We start from the raw sequence: 21,876 nt of genomic DNA on the forward strand, positions 1-21,876 counted from the left end.
GTTTGCAGAGCAATAAAACCACAAAGTGGTATTTCTAGTTAAAAGTGAAGCAATATAAAGTGTATTTTTGAGTCTTTTTTAAATATTTACATCTGTAGTAGAAACCAGCTTGAGGACTTGAGTTTCACAAACAAAGTAGAGATGTCAGAAAGTCCAAAACAAGACACAAGGTACGGAAAGTGTGTTCAGGTTGAAGCTGGATGTCACAAATATTTGTGAATGCATTATTCCCAAACAACTGAAAGCATATTCAGTGCTACAGAAAGATGGTTGTCTCAGTCTGTGGTTAAAAATAAGCTGTGGTTCTGCTTCGGTGTCCAGTTAATTCCTTCACTGTGAGACATGCACTGTGCATTCCTCCATCATATGTTCAATTAATTTATATGTGAGTGGGACTTTTTTGGAGTGATATTATATATTATATTAATATTTTCATTTAACATTTCTAAATGGGACTTTTTGGGGATTTTTGCGAAGTGGTGGGGGGGGAACCCAACATTCATGTTTTTGTTGTTCAATAAAGTAATTGATGGTTCATTAAAATAATTAAAACTTGATAAAATTCTACTTACAAATAAATCTGTTGAAATGTCATGTTTTTTTTTGTTTAGAATATTTTCAAAATTCCCCAGCTTAACTTCCCACGAAAAGTTTCTGGAAATTTACTGAAAATTTTCCACCCCTTGCAACCCTAGTTATGAGTGATGGGACAGCCAGTGGAGGAGTGTAGGGTTAACTCTTTCTTGGAGATAGAAAGGGAACCAAATATTTCTGTTCTGATGTACTCCACTATTAATTGTTCTATTGTCTATCATCTCTGGCTGTAATGCTTGTTATTCTTTTCTTTTACCCTTTTGTAAAACAATTTGCAATCTAGGTTTTGAAAGATGCAATATACACATGTGAATAACGTACTAGATGTACCCGTATGTTCCTGATTAAGCAAAACAAAGATATTTGCTTTGTTAGATTCCTTTGGAGGCAAGGGAGGAAATATATTCTTGTTAATTAAGGTTGAACAGACTTTAAAATTGGTCTAGGGGTCTTTGAATACCACACTATAGAGGAAGCAGTGCGTCAGTAATCCTCAGCGATTCTCCTCCGCTGATTGTTTCCTTTAGCTGTAACCGCTTCTGAACATAAATAGCTTCCATTTACAGATTGCTTCACGGCCCATTGAGACATCATCCTCGCCTGTATAACAGCGAATGAGTCTGTTGCTAGGACAGATTCTATTATTGTCCTGCTTCGTTAGAGGCCAGAATAATAAGAAGGCTGAAGGGGGGAAGAAGAGAAACGGGAGCAAATTGCACTTTTAAACTCTCACCTGTGTTTCCAGGGTTTCAATAAATCCAGTCAGTCAGTGCCAGTTATATAAACTGGTGATTTATTAGCCTATAGATTTGATTGTATCGTACATGTTCTGTTTGCCGGCTTTTCCCGGCTATCAAAAATACCTGAATCATGTTTCCAGGAACTAATGGACTTTTTTTTATTTTTTTAGCTATTTTGGCTTTAAGCCTTTTTTAAGCTTTAGCTTTTCCAACTTTTTTTTACACAGATATGGTAATAACAATTCTGTGCAATTTTTAAAATAACACCCTCTGCCAAATACATTTATCCAAGTTGTGTCTTCTTTGTGTTAGTTTTTTGTTGTTGTTTTTTCAGAAAGATTGAGGAAAAATTGTTAATAGTCTGGCAACAGTTGTCAATCATTTACCGTAGAGTAACAACTGCATGATATTTTACAGATAATTTATTTTAAAAAAAAGGATCATATACAGTTAATATCTGCATTAAAAAGTAGAATAACTAAAGGTTTATTTGGCTTTAAAATGACAGTAATTGTTTGACTCTTTTTTATGATTTCTTTTCACATTTATTTTAAAGTTTTACTGAAGAGAAAAAGAAGGTTGCCTTAATTTTTACATTCAGCTATATGTGTATTTTTTGCATTTTACATAGAATTCACTGTAATTTAAAGGTCCCCTATTATGCTAGTTTGTTTAATACATGTCCAATGGGCCTTTAAATCAAGATTATGAACTAGGTTCTAAAAAAAGCCACACACATTCATCCTGACTGACCTTTCTCATTCAGGCAGCTTCAGCCTCATTGACTACATACTCTCTCAACTACTTATGACTGTAGAATGTCCGTGGTAACTAGACGAAAGCCGTGTCACCATCACCAGACAGGTACCACTTTAAATATAGTAGGAATAAACATGTTTGATCCTGAATCTGGCCATGGACAGGAGAAGGGAGCTGTTGAAGTGTTGCAGCAACGGCTACAGCAGGATGTCAGGGCAGTACCTAAGTTTCACTGTGTTGTTCATATTATCCTGCCTCGGCTGTGTATATGCTAACGTTAGCCACTAAGAAATATAACGTTGTCACTAGGGATGCAAACAATTAATCGATTATCGATTAATTATCGATAAGAAATTACTCGATTAAAATAAATTACTTGCAATTAATTGCGTTTTGAACCCGTAATTCCCCGCTAGTCCGTATGAGGGCGCGCTTGACGCTAGACGTAATTGACGCACACGCGGGAACACAAGCGAAGCAACAACAAACAAACGAGAAGCCGTACACTGACAGGATGAAGAGGGCAAGACGGAGTGCAGTTTGGAGTCACTTTAAGTTAATTAATGACGACAAAGACGCCAAATGCACAATATGTGGAGGCATTTTAAGGTACAACAACTCCACAACTTCGCTGAATTACCACCTAAATATGTCACATTCAGCCATGCTACAAGCAGCGAGTGGTTCCTCTCAGCCTACAATCACCACAGCGTTGGGACGGAGAGTATGTGACTCCACGAAAGCAGAGGGCATTACCCAGTGGATATGTGACATGGTTACCACAGACATGCTGTCATTGACGGACAGGGATTTCGAGAGGTAATAAAGTACATCGAGCCAGGGTACAATATCCCCTCTAGAACAACTATAACAACCCGCGTGGAAGCAAGCTACGTGAGGAAGAAGGCCGAGTTGAAAACACAACTTGCAACTGCTAATGTGGCCCTCACAACAGACTGTTGGACTTCCTTGAATACAGAGAGCTACATCACCGTTACATGCCACTACATTGATCCGGACTGGCAGGTAATGTCAGCAGTCCTACTCACAGAGAGCATGTCAGTGAGGCATACGGCTGACAATTTAGCTGAGAAGTTAAAACAGGCTGTGGAAACATGGGGTCTCACCGGGCGTGTGGTTGCTTGTGTACATGACAATGCACGGAACATCGTCTCGGCAAACAGTCCTACGCGAGTCAACTGGCACTCAGTTCCATGTTTCGCCCACACACTGCAGCTGGCCATTAACGACGGCTTCGTTACCTACATTAACCGTGTCATTGTAGCTGCTAGCAGACTCGTACAACACTTCAATCACAGCAATCCAGCAAACAAGGCGCTCGCAGCAAAACAGTTACAAATGCAGCTGCCGTCTCATAAACTCATCCAGTCCTGTAAAACCAGGTGGAATTCAGTCAGTGACATGTTTAACAGACTGACGGAGCAGCGGTGGGCCGTGTCTGCCGTACTCTCAGACCGCACAGTGACCAAACTCACAGACGCGAGGACGCTGGAGCTGCGAGATGAATATTGGCAATTGATGGAGGATGTGGCGCCAGTGCTGGAAACACTGAAGTGTGCAACGACCGTCATGTCTACTGAGACTGAGGTGTCCATATCAGACACGTATCCCATCACCTTCAGCCTAATCAACGTGCATCTCAAGACAGACGAGGGAGACACCAGCAAAGTGGGGGAATTCAAATCCAGAGTGCGCACTTCACTGGGTGAAAGGATGAAGGTAAGCTAAATCCATTAATTTAATTATTGCAGATAATTTTAACTCTATGCTTTGCACATAAAGCACATTGTTTAACAATTGTAGTTTCTACTATCTTATCTAATAAATATTAATACTTAATATCAAGCAGTCTATTAATGATTAATAGTGGTTAATTCATTAAGTGATAAAACACTTAACTTATTAAAAACAAATGATGATTAAAAACCAAATCACATTTACATCTAATGTATTATCTTTTTCTTCACAGATTGCTTCTGATGACCTGATATCAACACCACCCATGCTAGCCACCATGCTGGATCCTAGGCACAAGCACCTGGGATTTCTGACCCCACCAAGGAGGATTGCAGCCCATGCCAAACTGCTTGAAGTGGTGGCAGAAGCCGAAGCCAGACATGGGAGCTCCACATCAGTAGATGCCGCTGGAGAGGTGGTCGGTGCAGTGCCAGCTCCAGTCCCAGGAGCTGTGCTTCAGAGACGCAGTGCTTATGCTTTACTCATGGGTGAAAACTATAACACCAGGAGCACTGATGATGTTGAAAAAGAAGTGGATAGCTTTCTGAAGGATCCGCCACCACTCCTTGATTCCAGTCCTGCAGCATGGTGGAAAGTGAATGAAGGAAGGTTTCTAAGGCTGGCAAACCTGGCACGAAAGTACCTGGCCATACCAGGCACATCAGTCCCTGCTGAGCGTGTATTCTCAGCAGCTGGCCTAACTGTTAACAGGCTACGCACACGACTTACTCCTGCCCACGTTGATATGCTGATATTCTTGAACAAAATAGATAGGTCTATCTATGCAATGAGGAGCACTGGGGATGTTTTTGTTATGTTATGATATATTTCTCATCAGGCAGCCTATATTTTAAGTTAAATAGAGCTACGACAATCCAGTCCTGGTCTACTAATGTTATTGTGATATTGTCACATTTCCCAGTTTAAGGGGGATTATAAATGCTACTAATTGTCCACATGTGACACTGTATTTACTTTTCTGATATTGATGATTCTGATATTTTCTATTCAGAATATGTTTGATATTCTATTCTATTCCCTGCCCTCAAGTGAGCCCAGAATAAACCTTTGATTAAGGAATATGATTTGCATTTTTTCTTTATATCATAAGGAAGATAGCATTTTATGTCATGTATACAGTAGGGAAATTCAGGTTCTCAGAAAAATTGCCGCTTATCAATTAATCGATCATCGATCGATTAATCGATAAGATGAAACAACTATCGATTAATGAATTACTCGATAATTTGCATCCCTAGTTGTCACACATTTGTAACTGTTGTAAGTGACATTCTTCTACCTGCCGGAGTGTCCACACTTTTTCAGTGTGTATTTGTTTTATTATCAGTGTGTTAAAAGCCTGATGCTGGTGATTAGATCTTTACTCTGCTTTTGCTGTCTAACTTTACTTTGATAGCTAAGATTTTCTGTGCTCAACAGGTGATGTGCAACACGCTTTACAATGAATGATGGTAGTTGCCAAACATTGTTTTAATGTGCCCTACCCTCAAACACTGTTAGATCCTGCAAACATATTTAACTCCCTGAAGACCAGCAGGATTGGATCATATGTTTAGGGTTGCAAAGGGGTGGAACATTGTCAGTACATTTCCAGAAATTTTCAATGGGAAGTTAAGCTTGGGAATTTAGGAAGTATTAAGTAATAAAAAAACATTACATTTCCAATTCCAATTATTTGTAAGCAGAACTTTATCAAGTTTTAATTCTTTAATTGAACAACAAATTTCTGAACAAAAACTTCTGCAGCCGCTGTAGCACCCCCTGCTGGAATTTTCGGTAGAATTAAGGCACTTCCTGGTTTGCCTCACTTCTCAGACCCGAAGGTTGCCACTTGGTACGTAGCTGTTTGTCACGGTGAACATTACTTCTTAAATATCTTGTATTTTACTTTAATAGACAGTGTTTGGGAACTTTTACTGCCAGACTTTTTACTGTTTTTTATTTCTTTATACATTTTTTTTTTACATTAAATAGAAAGTTGAAAGTTGACCAAGCAGCTGAATAATACTTTTAAATTTTTTTATAATCTAATATTAAATTAATTTACAGACTAAAACTTTTATTTTATGGTTAATGCTTATAATAAAAAATATTTACTTTTTTATCGCAATTGTACTTAATGTAGAAAATATGTATATGTATAATATATTTACAATAAATTGAAAGTTTGACAAAGAAAAATAGAAAGATGCCTTAATTTTACATTCAGCAATATGTATTTTTTGTGATTTTATATAGAATTCACTGTAATTTAATTTTCAAGACCATTAAGCAATTAAATAATCCTGTAAACAAAACCTGTAATATATAAATCGATATATTATGAATTTACAGATATCAGCTTTTATTTTATGGTTCATATTTATAATAAAAGTAATTTCATTTTTTCTGGCAATTGCACTTAATTTAGAAAAATAGGAAACTTCAAACTATTAATTTATATTAATTAACTATTTATACAGTCTATGGAAACCCCCTGTAAAATAATACAGTGCATTTATGCTCATTTTCAGTTCACAAGTCGTGTTACACAAGGATCAAATGAAAACAAGATAATTTTCAAAAGCAAATATCGACTGAGGTTGATAATATTTTGATTCTTGAACTGAGCACAGAGGAGGATACAAATACAAAGTGCAGAGATGTGAGTGAGTCAGAGAGTTGTACACTTCTTCAGTAATAAGAAAGATGGAGGTAAAAATAGAAGAGAGGAGGGTCTGCAGCTGGAGAGGGAGGGAGAGTCCAGGTGTTCAGATCATCTGCTCTCTGAGGATGCACAGTAGTGACAGTCCGGCGTGTGTGTGTGTGTGTGTGTGGTCATCTATTATCCAAAAATATCTGAGGAAATTTATTCCCTTGAGATTTCCAAAGACCTTCAGAACAACAACACTGAATATTACACGAGAGAAAGTTGTAAGTTAGTGGAAACTTTAATTTCTGAGAACATTGCTCCGCTGAGAATGACTGAGAATAACATTGCAGGTGACTCAGCATCACACTGTTAGGCTCTTACTTTATTTGTCTTTCTCTTTAACCCTCTGAAATCTTCGGCTATTATGTTCTTTAAAAAATCTGTTAAAAAATCTTTACCATGCCATGTTGGTATCAGTTTTTCCAGCGTTACCTCACTTATATGTCCTGATAATTAATATTGAACTTACTTGATTAAAATGTTGAACCCAAAAGAAACAAAGGAAAACATAAAATCTGATCATGAAAATTACATTTCAATACACAGAATTTGTATTTGAATTTAAATGTTGCAAATATGAATACAGGTTGCATATATTACATATAACAGGTAAAATGAGGATAATCCCTAGTTCTATATTTTTTTATACAAAACATATTTGACATTATCTCTGGTTTTACTTGGCCGAATATAATCCTAAAAAAATCTGACATGGAGTTTCAAGCGAGAACTTTTTTAGGGGGAAGCTAATAGCAAGGCTCCGTGTTGCTTCATTTTTATGTCTTCGCGTCACTTGCCAGGCCTGAGTAACATCTTGTGGATGGAAATGTGTTCTTAAAGACAAAGAGAACTAAAATGTATTTTTGGATCTTAACAGTATGCACACCTCCTTTTATGCACTGCAGGTTCTTTTTGTCATTCACCTGAAGGATTTCTGCGGGGATACGTCCCATTGTTTTAGCCTACATGTGTTTACAAGTTGGAACTTTGCACCATTAAAGCAGTTGTTGTTTGCAGCATAGCCATTAATCTAGAGACAATAAGTGGATGACTCTGATGCTAAAGAAAACTAAACCTGAAAACCTGAATATTCTCAGGCTAGTTCTGGGGCATCTCTTTTTCTATGATTTGCAGATTTATTGACATTTATTTATTGCAGGTTTTGGAAATAATGATATCCATGGGATGGCATATCATGTATTTGAGTTTAGTTTTCGACAAAAAATTTGGCACAAATTATTTTATGCAAATTGTGTGTCTTTGCCTCACATTCAACCTCCCTTTCTAGTGAGTGTTGAAATGTAGGAGTTAATCAACACTGTACTCAGAAAATTCAGTGTTTTTAAGTCTGCATACTTCCACTTTTTACTCTCACAACATACTTGTTTAAATGCATAATGTAAATAAAAAAAAAACACAAAGTAGATACTTAACAGGCTGCAAGGTGTACCTAATAAAGTGTTGATGTGGTCTTCTGCTTCATGTTCTGATGTGTTTTGCGTTCAGAGATGTTCTTCTGCAGACCTTGGTTGTAACAAGTGGTTATTAGAGTTACTGTTGTCTTTCTATCATCTCCAACCAGTCTGACCATTCTCCTCTGGCATCAACAAGACCCAGAGAACTGCCACTCACTGGATATTTTCTCTTTTTGGGACCATTCTCTGTAAACCCTAGAGATAGTTGTTAGATCAGCAGTTTCTAAAACACTCTGAACGTGACATGGTTGTAGCTCCAAGTCACTTAAATCACCTTTCTTCCCCATTCTGATGCTGGCTTTGAACTCCAGCAGCTCGTCTTCATCATGTCTACATGCATTGAGTTGCTGATGAAACATTTTTGGTAACGAGCAGTTGCAGAGGTGTACCTAATAAAGTGGCCAGTATGTTTATATAGTCTGACAGTAAACCAAATGTGCAAAGTACAGAGTTGTGCAGATGGTACAAGTACTGTAATGAAAAAAGTTCCTCAAAACTTCTCTGTGCTTTGCAAGCTCCAAAGCTTTTATCATTGGGCTTGTTTGACATATTTTAACCGCACCACAGTGCATTTGATCCGCACCAAGCAGCTCTATAGTGAACGAAGCCTTAGGCAGCCTTTGTTCAGTCCGGTATTCTCTGGTGTTCAGGCCCATGTGCTTCTTTCATTCTTGAATCTGATCCAAAAAAAGGAGGCCTGCCCGGCTGTGGAGGAGTCAATTGGTTTCTGTTTTGTTTCTGTCTGTGTGTCGTCTCTCGTTAGCTCCAAGTGGCAGGTAAATGAAGTTCTAATAAATTACCAGCACCTCCAGGCAGCGGTGCCTGCAGCCTCCTTGGTTTTGTTTGCCCCTTAGCTGCTTTCTTCTTCTCTGGTGTTTCATTTTCCCCTCTCCACATCTTTTCTTCTTCCAGCCATCCTTCTTTTGAGTCTTGCTGTAATTGATGGCAGGGTGTAATTGTGTCCTTTCTCTGTCAGTCTTTCATCTCTTTGTTGGATGATTAGTCTGTGATCAGCTGTGTTTGTGCACAGCAGGTCCATCAGGTTTTAATTAGACTGTGGTTTAACAAGAGAGGCTTTTTTTTTTTTTTACTGCGACACTGACGCTGTTCTTCACACATGGAAAATGAAATATCTAAAGATGAAAATACTGGGGTGGTGGGGGGTTACATAGTCCACCATTCAGCTGGATGTGTGAACTCCTAATCCTTTGTGCTTTTGATGTCATATGATATAATATACATGGTATGATATGACTTATTTGAATTCTTTTTTGTGTCGATTTTCGTATTCCTTGTAGACAAAAGCAGACTCCCATTAGAAAAGCTCTCATTTTTTACTGCAGCCAGGTTTGACAGTCTGCCCTGCTTAGTCCTGGTTCTGGTTCACCCGTACCTCCCTCCTCTTCAGCATGCCCAGCAAAACAGCATGGACCCTCAGCTGCATGCCATCAGTGTCCTACAGTTTCTGCAGCTGCAGGCGAACCTTGTTGCCCAGTGCAGCTTTGCTCCCTCCACCATCTGCTGATACACAGAAGAACTTTACACTGATGTTGAGGAACGGCTCCTCCTGAACCTCAGGCAAGACCTCTTTGGTCAGTGCCAGGAGCTGCAGCAGAGCCTGAAGGGAAGGGCACATTAGCAGGCATTAACTGATAGAATTAGAAATCTTGTGATCTTGTTTGCTTATGTAGGTCATTGTCACAGCCCCAGCCCTATAGTTTGTTGTGCATGTGTTGTGCAACAGGCTGCTGTTGTTGAAGGAGGATTGAAGCTTCCGGCGACCGCGGGAGCCAATCAGATTTAGCAATTAGGCGGCTAAACGTTTCAAAAGGCTGGCTGGAGCTTCAGTCAGGGGTGGCTGGATTTGATGTGAACTGTCCTCCAAACGTTTGTCTGTGCTCGGCTTCTTTGTGGTTAGTTGTGGTTATTCTCTTGTCTGTGTGCTGCAGTTAAACTGACCCTGGAAATTGTTATTATTTTATTTTGTTAAAGCTTTAGCCTGGAGAGTCTTTTGTTCGTAAATCTATCTTACTGCTATTTAATTTCTTATTAAAAACACCTGTTAAAATCCATCACACCTGGTTTATGTTACCTCCTTTAATCCCTTTAAGAGCTGGTGGACGTAACAGTCATATAGAGGCATCAGTCAATTGAGACTGTTTCAAAACCAGTTAAAAACTCTTTGTACCAACTTTAACTTTGGCTGATATATTGAGTACTTATAATGCATATTTGTGGAAGATAATATTGGTGTGAGTGGGAAAATGTTACATATTATATACTTAGACTTCTTTAGACTGAGTTAAGTGACTTTGCATTTATTGCAACCTGTCCCAAAACTATTCGTAAAGTACCCAGATTAATATGACTTCCAAAAAATGAATGGGTTTTACTAGTTATGCACTGACGAAGGTTTGCCTGCAGCTTCAAGAAGAGGGTGGATTTGTCGTGGGGAAAACGAGTTGTTACTGGGTGTGAAATAGTGCTCGACCGATACGGGTTTTTTAAGGCCGATGCCGATCATTTTGACATCAGTCTTAACTGATCCCCGATATGTGCTGCCGATTTTTTGGGGCCGATTCTTGAAGCCGATATTGCCTATTCTCCCTCCATTTACATGATAAAAATGACACAATGATAACAAATGTTACACAAGTCTCAATTTAAACCAAAAAAGAAACATTGATTAACAAAACAAACAAAACATATTAACAGTTGGATATCAAACAATGTGTATGTTGTTCTAGGCCTCGAGGTGGTGGCGCCTCAGATGATCCACATATTTGATGTGTTTTTCTTTTTTCCAGTAGATGTTGCACCGAGCCTTGCCTGCTGTTGGCTCAGTGAAATGGGCTAACTGATCAGCGAACGCATGCACGTATCAGCCGATGCTGATACAAGTAAAAAGGCAAATATCAGCCCCATATATCGGCCGGCCGATATATCGGTCGACCTCTAGTGTGACATAATTTAAAATACACCCTTCCTCATAATTTCTTCACTCGACATGCATTTAGCAGGAGAATGCTCTGATTTTTTTTTTGCTTGAACACAGAAAGTGGCAACCTGGCTCCGTCATATGGTTGTGTAACTTAGCAGAGTGCTGCTCCTGAATCACACTGTCACATGTCTGGTCATTGTGGCCGTAATCAGCTCCGATTGCCGTATCACAGCTGGTGCACAGCACAGATTCACACAGTGGATTCCATGATGAGAGGAGGGTCTGTTACCAGACGGGTTTATTATCAATGTGTGACAGAAAGATAGAGAGCAGGGTGAGGAGGGGCAATGCAAATCATTGCAATGCAGGCAGCCCTACAATTAGATAAGGTTTTACACATTTTAGTAGCAGTCATAATAAATCAATGCATGGGAAACACTGCTCCAAAAGACATTTATAGCGTTGACTTCTCTCCTTCCTCTTTGTGGAGCCTCATGTGAAACCACTACAGGTGGTGATTTTAATTCATTCCAATGTAATTTTAATTGTGCCGTTTTAACTGTGACTTTTTAGCACTAGATTAAAAATTCACTTTGCATTGGGCCTGAACACCTGTAGGGTTCAGTGTTTTACTCCCTGCTCTGCAGCTCTAATGCTAATTATTATATTGACTGACATGATGTGGGTGTGTTGTAGAGCTCACTGGACACATTCCTCCTTGTATCTTTAAGTCAGTGTCTGACAGTTTGTGGATTCAGCCTCTCTGACATGTTGACACACTGCAGAGACTTTAACACAGTCACATGAAGCCTGGTTGTCATAGAAATGCTCTGAGGCAGAATTAGAAAGGCTGCCAACAAAGACCACATAATAGAAGTCATGGTAACAAAGCCAGCGTGTACCCTGATCTGCAAGTGTGTGTGTGTGTTTGTGTGAGAGAGAGTATGTGTGTGTTTGTGTGTGTGTTCTTGTTAATTTTAGCACAGAAAGTCCTGTGGGTGTGTCAGTAAATGTCTCTCATCCTCTTACAGGGGAGGAAAATAAATCCACAGATTGAAAGATTGAATTAATTTCTGACTGATTAAATACTGCATGTATGTGAGTAAATATGAATTATTCTTAAGTAAAATCTATGAATTTTAAAGCTGAAGTGCAGCCAGTTCTATCTGTATCAGTTGCAAATATTATCTGAGAAAAATAATTTTCTTTTTCATTCTTGGTTTGAAGAATATTCACTGTAGTAGAATCACCAGGTTCTGTTTACAGTACAGAATGCAGCTGAAAATTAGATTAATAATGATTTATTTTTATGTCTTTGCATGCATGGTATCGCATTTGTGTCATATGTTTGGCACTGGGCAGACTGAGAGATCTTTTGTCTCGCTTCAGTTAATTAGATTTGACTGTGTAATTAACTGGAGACACAACCAGGAATGAAAAGTAACAGTGTGCTGCAGTTGTTCTTTTGACCACAAGCAGTTAATTAAACTGCTGATTGACTGACAACACAAGCTCAGATGAACTGGCTCCAGGTTAAATAATCCCCCCAACAGTAAGTCACGTTTCCTGCACTGTTTGTCTTTATAGATAAAGAGTAGAGCAAAGAAAGTGACTGACTAAATGTAAAAGTGACTACAACACCAGTTAAGAGCTGTTGTGACATTTTTTTCATTGGTTTGTCAAAAAAAATAGTTGGACAGTTTACTGAAACGTTTGTTGTTTTTAGTTTCTCAAAAAAAAAGTTTTTTAGAAACAAAGCAAAATACAAAGTAAATAAAAACAACCAAATACAAATCAAAACAAAAAGGAAAAGACACAAGTAATGTATCATCACTTAAAGCTCTTTATTAACAATATTCACACATATACATCAATAAACAAACATAAATCCCCCATCGTAAGGCAACACATTCACACAAATAAAATGCAATAAATGATGACAATAACCATAATAAATAAATAAAATAATAAAATAAAATTGATAAATGAAATTATGGAATTGATTAATCAAATAAAAAATAAAAGATAAATCAGTAAATTAGAAGAATAATGATGTAAAATAACAAACTTTAAAATAATGAAGTAAAATATGATAAAAACTTAATTAATTAATTAATTAAGTGAATTAATAAAATAATTACTAAAATAATAAATAGATAAAATAAAGTAAAAGTCGTTAAATTTGTTGAGCAAAACTTTTACAAAACTCCAAATTTATTACAAATATTATGCAACATTTTATTTTCATTTATATATTAAAGCATAAAACATGTTTTCGACCCTCCCCACCACTCTCAAACATGAATAAATACCTTTCTACAGGAGATAAACAAGAAGTAGGTAAAATGCATCTGTCAGTGGTTGGTTTGACCTGTAGCTCTCTGATAAAAAACCAGTGATGAGCTGCAGAAAGACTAAACATGTCTGAGTCACTCTTCACACCAATCCACTCCAGCAGGTTTCTGTTACTTTTCTTTTTTTGTCGACTGAACTGTGTCAGCAGAAACAAAAACCTGTTAAATCATCCGTGAAAAAAAATCTCCATCTCTCAGCAATTAGCACCGGCCGCTGTCAGGCCTGACACAAAGTGTTGACATAAGGTGACTGTTATTATTTTATTAAATAACCTTATTATTTATTAAATAAATTAAAAAAGTAAATCCGCTGGTGAAGATGCCATTCTCTATTAAGATTAAGTCGCAAACTCAACGCAAACAAAGCAAAAGCAGGTTCTAAAGGCTGAACTTGGAGGAAAAAAGAGTTGTGGGATGGGTTTTTTCTTCCTTTCACCCTAAAAAACAAAAAGTCCCTCTATACCGAAGAAGGCTGCAGGATATCGGTGTCAGTATGATCCAGTTTTTCAGTGGGTGAAGGACCAAACATGGTGAGCATCTCTGTCCTTCCAGCTGAGGGTGTGGTCGACAGAGTCACAGATCAGAGAGAATCCAGATGCAGGGGCTCTCGGTGCAGAATTTTGTCCTTCACGTTTTTCTCCTCAGCTGCAGGCCTGGATAACTCCTTAGTATGACTAAAGGAAGTTTGGATTCTCTGTAAATGAGACACTGACAGCTGATTTTTTTTGACTGATTCCCTGGGACCAACTTCGAAACAGGCTCAAATTAAACTACTTATCTTTTTCTCCCCATTATCTGCTCCGAAGTTTCCGCTTGTCTCTCCTGCTTCAGGCTTCTTTTCATCAGAGCTGTTTTATCTCCGATTGTCATTTTAGACGCCTCTGCTCATCACAGATTTGTGAAATGAGGCTCTGTTTTCTGCCAACTAAGCAAACCTTGTTCGATTTTCAATTTGCTTTAATTTCCTCTTTGAGTCTCGCTGACTTTAACTTTAACTGTGGACTTGTTGGCTGATCTCCTGCGATGTGTGAAGCTTTATATTTTTATAGGCGCACTTCACCTTCACCTTCATCAATTCATAAAGTGTCTCTCTGAGTTGGGTTGACTTCAGAGTTGGCTGGTACGGCCCAGTCTACATTCATGCTGACCAGCTGAACCAACATTTGTCATTACAACACGTTCTGTGAATTAAAAAAAGTAGCCGACTTGTTTTAACAGTTTTTCACAGTCCGAATAGACCAAAAAGTTACATTAGGCTCAACATAATTGTGCACCAGTGGGCGGATCTTGACCTAGGTCTACTGTAGGGATGGGTACCTTTCACATTTGAACCGATACGGTCCGATACCTGGTACCTGGGAATCGATATCGGTACTCAACGGTACCAATTTTCTGTACTTTTGCGTTTGTTTATGTGGTAATAAATGTTAATTTGTTAAATAATAAAATCTCAATTTTTCGATTCAACATATTTATTTCTCAAAATGTAAACTTTAAAAAATATATCAAAACAATATAACATCCAGGATGAGCAGTGCTTTATTGTTGAGTGAACGTGCATTTTGTAACATGAAGGTTGCGGTGTTATCAAAGGATGCCGGAACAGAGGTCAGGAGGTGGATGATGCTGTCAACACAGAGGAGCAGTCTCAGGTTGCAAGTGCAAGTGCAAAAAAAAAAAAAGGGTTGAAAGTGCACGTGTGATTTGTTGTGATGACATGGTAGCTGTGCGGCGGAGCACCGGTCAGACAGTATCGTGGGCATAGCATGGTTAGAATAAACAAAGTTGAGTCGGGCTGCTCTGTGCACATATCGAGGATGATGCAGGAGTCGAGGGATTTAATTTCAGCGAAGCAGTTTGGAGTAAATTGGCAGGTAATATTCCTGAGTTGAAGAGCGGAGTATTAGTGGAGGACCAGAGATGCAGCAGCTAGCTGCTAGCTGTTAATGACTGGTCTACAGAAGAATGGAGAGAGCAAACGGAGTAAGGAAGGTCCAGTCTGGAGGCAGACGAAGGCCAAACCCGGGTAGAGACATTGGAGAGATAGCAGCTGGCGGCTAGCAGGCCTAGAGCCGGGCTGTTGGTCTCTGCGCCGGGGTGGAAGAGGGCAGCAGCTAGTGGCCGCGGTGAGCAGACAGGACCAGACGAGGAGGTAAATAAAAACATTAAAAATAGTGCGATCGTCAGCACGCTTGTTAATCAAAGACGTCAAATGAAAACACGTTGAAATCAATGATCAGTTTAAAGTTAACGTCGTTTAGGTACTGAAACATGGTACCATTTGATTTTACATGAATCGGTACTTGGTAGTACCGACGGAATTCGATACCCATCCCTAGTCTGCTGCCATGAAACTACAATGAGAAGATGTAACTTTTTGACAGTTCTCAAACAGATTATAGGTTATGCATGCTTCCATTAGAAAAAGTAACCTAAAAGTTACAAGCAAATGATGGCGGCTTGAGTGGACGGTGGCGCGAGTTACTGCCGCTGCTCACCGCTAAACTTACTATTGCTTCTTTCACATCCTAGTGAGAGGTCACCCTTTCACCCTACTCGGCTGACCAACATTTGCAGCCTTCACTCTTGTGTCGTTTGTATGCGAGAGGGCTAACTGTAGCAGAAAACAAGCACTACCTGCCTGACTCACCTTGACTCGGCTTCAAAGACACATTTGCTGCCGTTGCTCGCAATGTGGACCGGCATGATGATCATCTGGTCTGCACTGGCCAGGACCTTCCTGCTGCTATTCCAACAACCTGTGTCTGGTTTTACTCCAGTACACCGCTGCTGAGCTCCTCCGGCCCCGCTTCCTCCTGCCTGAGCCTCCGACAGCTACGCTTCACCTCCACATCATACTCTTGCCTCGCTAGAGAGGCATCTAATGTTGGTCCCGCCGGAATTTCCAATGCGGCAACTCCAAGGCAATACAATCCTTCTGGTCAACTTCTCATCGTCAACCCAGGATTGTCACCCGGTCTGTTGACCACATCGTGTTAGCCAGCCTGGATTGGTCGGCTAACGCCACCCTCACACACGTCAACTTTGGTCTGCTCAACATCCGCTCACTCACTAGCAAGAGACATCTCATCCAGGATCTTCTCACTGACCGTAAGCTTGACTTTCTCTGTCTACCTGGCAGCAATCGAATGACTTCTCCCAACTCAAAGATTTCACTCTTCCGGGTATGTTTATGCCTGTCAACCCTGTGGCTCCCCCCTCTCATTACATTAATATGGATACCCTTAATATGCATACCCTTTCTTTCTGCACGGACAATATTCAGATCCCTGACCACCCTGATCAATTGGTTCCGTTCGTATCTCACCGGCCGTACTCAGTTCATCCAGCTCAAGTCCTTCTCCTCCGTAACTTCAGGTGTGCCCCAGGGCTCTGTCCTGGGGCCCCTTCTCTTCATCATCTATCTCCTCCTTGGCAATATCTTCTGCTTAGTCAACATTAATTTTCTTTGTTTCTTGGATGCCACCCAGCTCTACCTCTCCTGTAAGCCCAATGACACTCTTCCACCCTCCTGCCTTACCTTCTGCCTCCCCGATATCAAATCCTGGTTCACTTCAAACGTCCTTGAACTCAATAACGACACAACTGAAATCCTCCTTGTTAGCACCAAATCCACTCTTTCGAAAGTTGACAATTTCTCCCTCCAAATCAACAACCTGAGGGGAGGAAACTTAAGCTGAAACTGAAGAGCTAACAGTCTGGGTGTCATCCTGGACAGCACCCTATCTTTACACTCTTTACACACGTCAATAACAACCCCGGTCTGCTTACTTCCATCTCTGCGGCATCAACTGTCTCCGTTTTTGCCCCTTTTCGCCATTTTCACGTTTCATACTTTAACAAATTCCTCCTACAGATTTCACTCAATCAGCCATGATTGATTCTGCTAAGACAAACGGTCACAGAGCCGAGGGGAGAGGCTTGAATCATGACAATAGTTCAATATGTATAGCATGTGGTGACCAAACTTTTTCTCCATTATCCGTGACACTTACGGGCACTTGGAAAAGTGTTTTATACATAAATTATGTTTTTTGTTTTTTTTAATGAACCAGAGAAAATCAACTTTTTTTTTGTTTTCATATTTTATGTCATTGTGTTATTCTGCACAAAAGACATGTTTGAGTTGTTCCCACTCCTAGTCATGTGTTTGCTCATTCCACAGAGCTGCAGGACTATTTTTATATATTGCAGTGAAATACAAGGTCACATTGAATAAAATGCAAAAAGAGCAGATAGTCAGATGTTTAAGTGACTGACAGGGACATCTGTAAAAGTGTTGGAAACATGATGTAACCTGAAGCATTTACACTGAAGTGAAAGTTATTGTCTCATAATATATAATACGTCTAACCTCCACTGAACCTTAATTTTGTGTAAATGAGAGCACTAAATCCACAACTACAGTACGTGCCTACAAAAGGAACAATATGGTGCTTCTCTCTAGCCCTCACCGCTGATTGGCTAATTACCGTCGTCTGTTACCACCTATTCTACTAATTGCGTGATCAATACAAAACTGAGCCTCTTCTCAATCCACTTCCTCAGAGTATGCCCCTGTGCTCTGTCTCCCCTTCACCTTTTGATGTGTTGATTGATCTTCAGCTCTCTGATTGGCTGACTGATGATATTTTTCATTTCTCAGCTGGACAATGTGGACGAGCAGGCAGCTCAGATCCGCAGAGAGCTGGACGGAAGGTTACAGCTGGCCGAGAAGATTGCCAGGGTGAGAACGCACACTGTTATTATTTAAAAGGACATTAAGAAAATTAAAAATGCTCCTTTCAATGTTTTTATGACTGTATAATGTAAAAGGAGTCTCTGGTCTCTGCAGTTCTACAGAGCATTTTAGCCTCTTTCAGCTCCTAATTTTTACTTTTACGATTTGGTTTAATCTCAACATTTCCATTTTCAGCCAAACAAGCTCTGATAATCTCACTGTCCAGATCATCTAGAAGCTACAGAACCAGATATTTATCAGGTGTTGGTGGAGAAGAAGAACACTGTAAAAAATATAAAACAGAAATGAAAAGAAATGGTAAAAAGTATGGCAGTAAAAGTTGCCAAACACTAACAAAGCTTATTATAATTAATTATTTAAAAATATGGATAATATACAGCAAATATCATTATTGAAAGTATTTATATCTGTAGATTTTTAAAAAATTTTTACTTTACAGTAAATGCAAGTGCCAGATCTTCAGGTTGTTTTTTTTTTTGTTTATTTCTTTTTACATTTTTTTCCCCAAAGTTTACTTTACTTTACTTTAAGAAAACACAGAGTTGCCTGTAATTCACTGATCGTTAAACAATTGCATAATACTGCAACAAAAAACAAAAAAAACCTTTAACCCTTTATCAGGCAAAGAACTATATTTGGTAACTTCAGGTAATATTTCGAGAAAAAAGTTGCAAATTTACTAGATTAAAGTGGCAAATCTACAAGAAAAAAAGTCGCAGATTTAAGAGATTTAAAGTGGCAAGTCTGCGCGAAAAAAGTTGCAGATTTACGAGAAAAAAGTGGGGAAAAAAACAACTTTTTTCTCCCAGATTCACCACTTTAACCCTTAATAGGGCACTCATTGAAATACCGTAAATTTCGGACTATAAGCCACGCCTTTTCCCCCATTTTTCGTTTCTGCGGCTTATATAACGGTGCGGCTAATCTATGGATTTTTACAGCCACTTTTTTCTCGTAAATCTGCAACTTTTTTCGTGCAGATTTGCCACTTTAAATCTCTTAAATCTGCGTCTTTTTTCTCGTAGATTTGCCACTTTAATCTAGTAAATTTGCAACTTTTTTCTCGAAATATTACCTGAAGTTACCAAATATAGTTCTTTGCCTGATAAAGGGTTAAAGTGTCATTATTTAAATTCACAGATGTAAATGTCCATTTTATGCTTAATATTTGTAATAAAAGTAATTTACCTTTTTTATGGCATTTGCACTCAATATAGGAAAAAAAAACATTAAAAACCCTGTGAAATAACACATTAAATCCCTTAAAAAAAGAAAAAAAAGTTTTTACAGTGTAGGCAGCCATCTATATTCAATACCATATTTTGTGTTTATAGCCTGTTCTGTTGCCTGCAAGTGGACAATAAAGTCAATAAATGCAGGTTTAAAGTATAAAGAAGTTTTTTTTTTATTGTATGAGTGACTGAAATAATTTAATAATTTTCAAAATAACAATTAATTAATTTTATCTGGATGAACTCGTGGACTGTGCAAACTGATTCACGTCTCGTGTTCTGATGCTGAAGAATGTTTGAAATAAAGGTGATTTCTAGCGGACTGAAAACATCCCCCCAAATGAATATGTCTTCTATAGCACATTAAGAAATGCACAATATTCCTTCTTCAACTGCATCTCAGAGCAACTAAAAGTCTGATCTGTGTTCGTCACAGCATTCAGGTGGTAAATTAAGACTCTAATGTGTGTATGTATGTTTTTGGTGTTTGTAGTCACAATTTCATGGTGGTGAACTGATTTGTAAATTAAACAGTGAGCTGAGAATCTCTTGAATTGTTTCTTAGCAAGTTTTGCTGCATCCCTCATTTTTTTGTGATGTTTTGACATTTTATCTACGTAAAACTTCCCCCTAATTGGTTAAAGAAATGGATGTGAAGTAAAAGTGTTGACGGTGAACTGTGTTGTTGAACTGTTTGTCCTGTAGGAGAGGAGATACCCAAAGTTCCTCACGGCTGAAATGGAGCCTCTTTACGTGGAGGAGCTGCGTTCTTCTGTCAACCTGCTGATGGCGAACCTGGAGAGTCTGCCAGTGTCTAAAGGAGGTCCGGACTTCAAACAGAAGCTCAAACGCTCCTCCATGAACAACTCCTTCCTGGACATGGGAGACGAGGGAGACATCCTGTCCAAGTCTGACGTCGTTCTCTCCTTTACTCTGGAGGTTTGTTTGTTTGTTTGTTTGTGTGTGTGTGTGTGTGTGTGTGTGTGTGTGTGTGTGTGTGTGTGTGTGTGTGTGTGTGTGTGTGTGTGTGTGTGTGTGTGTGTGTGTGTGTGTGTGTGTGTGTGTGTGTGTGTGTGTGTGTGTGTGTGTGTGTGTGTGTGTGTGTGTGTGGTGATTGGTTGGCTGACAAGACGAGGCTGGTGCATGATTTAAGTACATGTGATGGTTAATTTTACTTTCCAGGTTGATAAAAAATACATGAGATGTTATTGACAACAATTTTTTTTTCAACTTCTCTTTATTGGGTTTTTTTTTATTTCAAAATAAAAAATCAATAAAAAAAATCTAGGTGGAGTCAAATAAAATATCACAACAATAATAAGGTTTACAAATAAAAGAAAGAGATTTAAATAGTAATAATACAATTTGGAGGATGTCAAGTGTTCTAAAATTTACAGTTGTTAATTTTTCATGGAATTATATTTGGTATAATAGTCCATAAATGGCTGCCATATTGTGTAAAAGTAAAAAATTGTATTTTTTCTAACTGCAAAAGTTTCATTATATTATCCATTAAAACTTGATAGACTGGAGGATTTTTTTGTTTCCAGTTCAGCAGAATTATTCTTCTGGCTAACAGTGTCACAAAGCAAATCACATTCTTCTGGTGTTTGGCAGCTGACCCAACCCCAAACACTGCAAGAACTGGCTCTGGTTTGGACATGTCCAAAACATATGTGCATATGTCTATTGACACCAATTTTGATCAATTATGAATCCCACCTGGAGGAGGTGGTGGAGAGATGACCTGTCAACATGTTCTAGTCCATCCTGAAATACCCAGATCATCCACTACACAAAACCTTTATGGAGCAAAAAAACAGCGGTGGACGGCTCCTCTCTCTCTGTTGCAGGACGGAGAGATTCAAAAGATCCTTCTCTCCTACAGCCATCAGGCTGTCTCATTCTAACAGAGATTCTACCAGACTAACTGAATTTACCCTTGGGGATAAATGAAGTAATTTTGATTTGATTTAAGTCATTTATCAACTAATATTTGTTCAATTATTTTTAAGATGTCCCCTTGGATTCCAGTGTTTGCCCTAAGTTTGTGGAAGACTTATTTGCACATATACAGTACGCTGGGGCCTTTAAAAAATGCAATTTCTACAATAAACCGAAAAAGGGATCACAAATTAAAGAAATGAAAAAAATGTTGGACCATTATTTTTACTAATTATAGCAGACAATAAATAAACAACACTAAACAAGCCACAACTGGGGAGCAACTACATCTACTGGGATCCAACTACCATTGGATCTACAGAAACAACAACTACGCCATGTAACGTGGAGGGAAAGACAATACCATTAAGAGAAAGTACTTCAGTGATTTTTTTTGGATGTGGATTGTTTCTACCATTGAAACCGGGAGCGATGTTGCGTCACTCTACCATTAAGGCCGGGTCATGTCATTTTTTTCCACCTATTTTCGGTCTCTTGGACCAGAACATGATCAGAATACATGTGGGAGTGTCGCAATGCAACATTGGACTTTTCCAGAACTTTGAAATCATGAAGGAAGACCACTATAGCAGAGGAGCTCAGA

General features: G+C 38.8%; 1 protein-coding gene across 2 annotated transcripts in view; it reads left to right on the top strand.

Moving 5' to 3' along the window:
- cadps2 (Ca++-dependent secretion activator 2) overlaps positions 1-21,876 on the top strand; it is a 293,417-nt gene that overhangs the window by 109,798 nt on the left and 161,743 nt on the right. For both annotated transcript variants that reach the window (XM_059336134.1, XM_059336135.1), the window contains exons 4-5: positions 18,001-18,081; positions 20,034-20,267. In XM_059336134.1, coding sequence (XP_059192117.1) covers positions 18,001-18,081; positions 20,034-20,267 — 315 coding nt within the window. The remainder of the gene's footprint in view (positions 1-18,000; positions 18,082-20,033; positions 20,268-21,876) is intronic.

This window comes from Centropristis striata, chromosome 6 (assembly GCF_030273125.1).
Source record: "Centropristis striata isolate RG_2023a ecotype Rhode Island chromosome 6, C.striata_1.0, whole genome shotgun sequence".
Classification (NCBI taxonomy): domain Eukaryota; kingdom Metazoa; phylum Chordata; class Actinopteri; order Perciformes; family Serranidae; genus Centropristis; species Centropristis striata.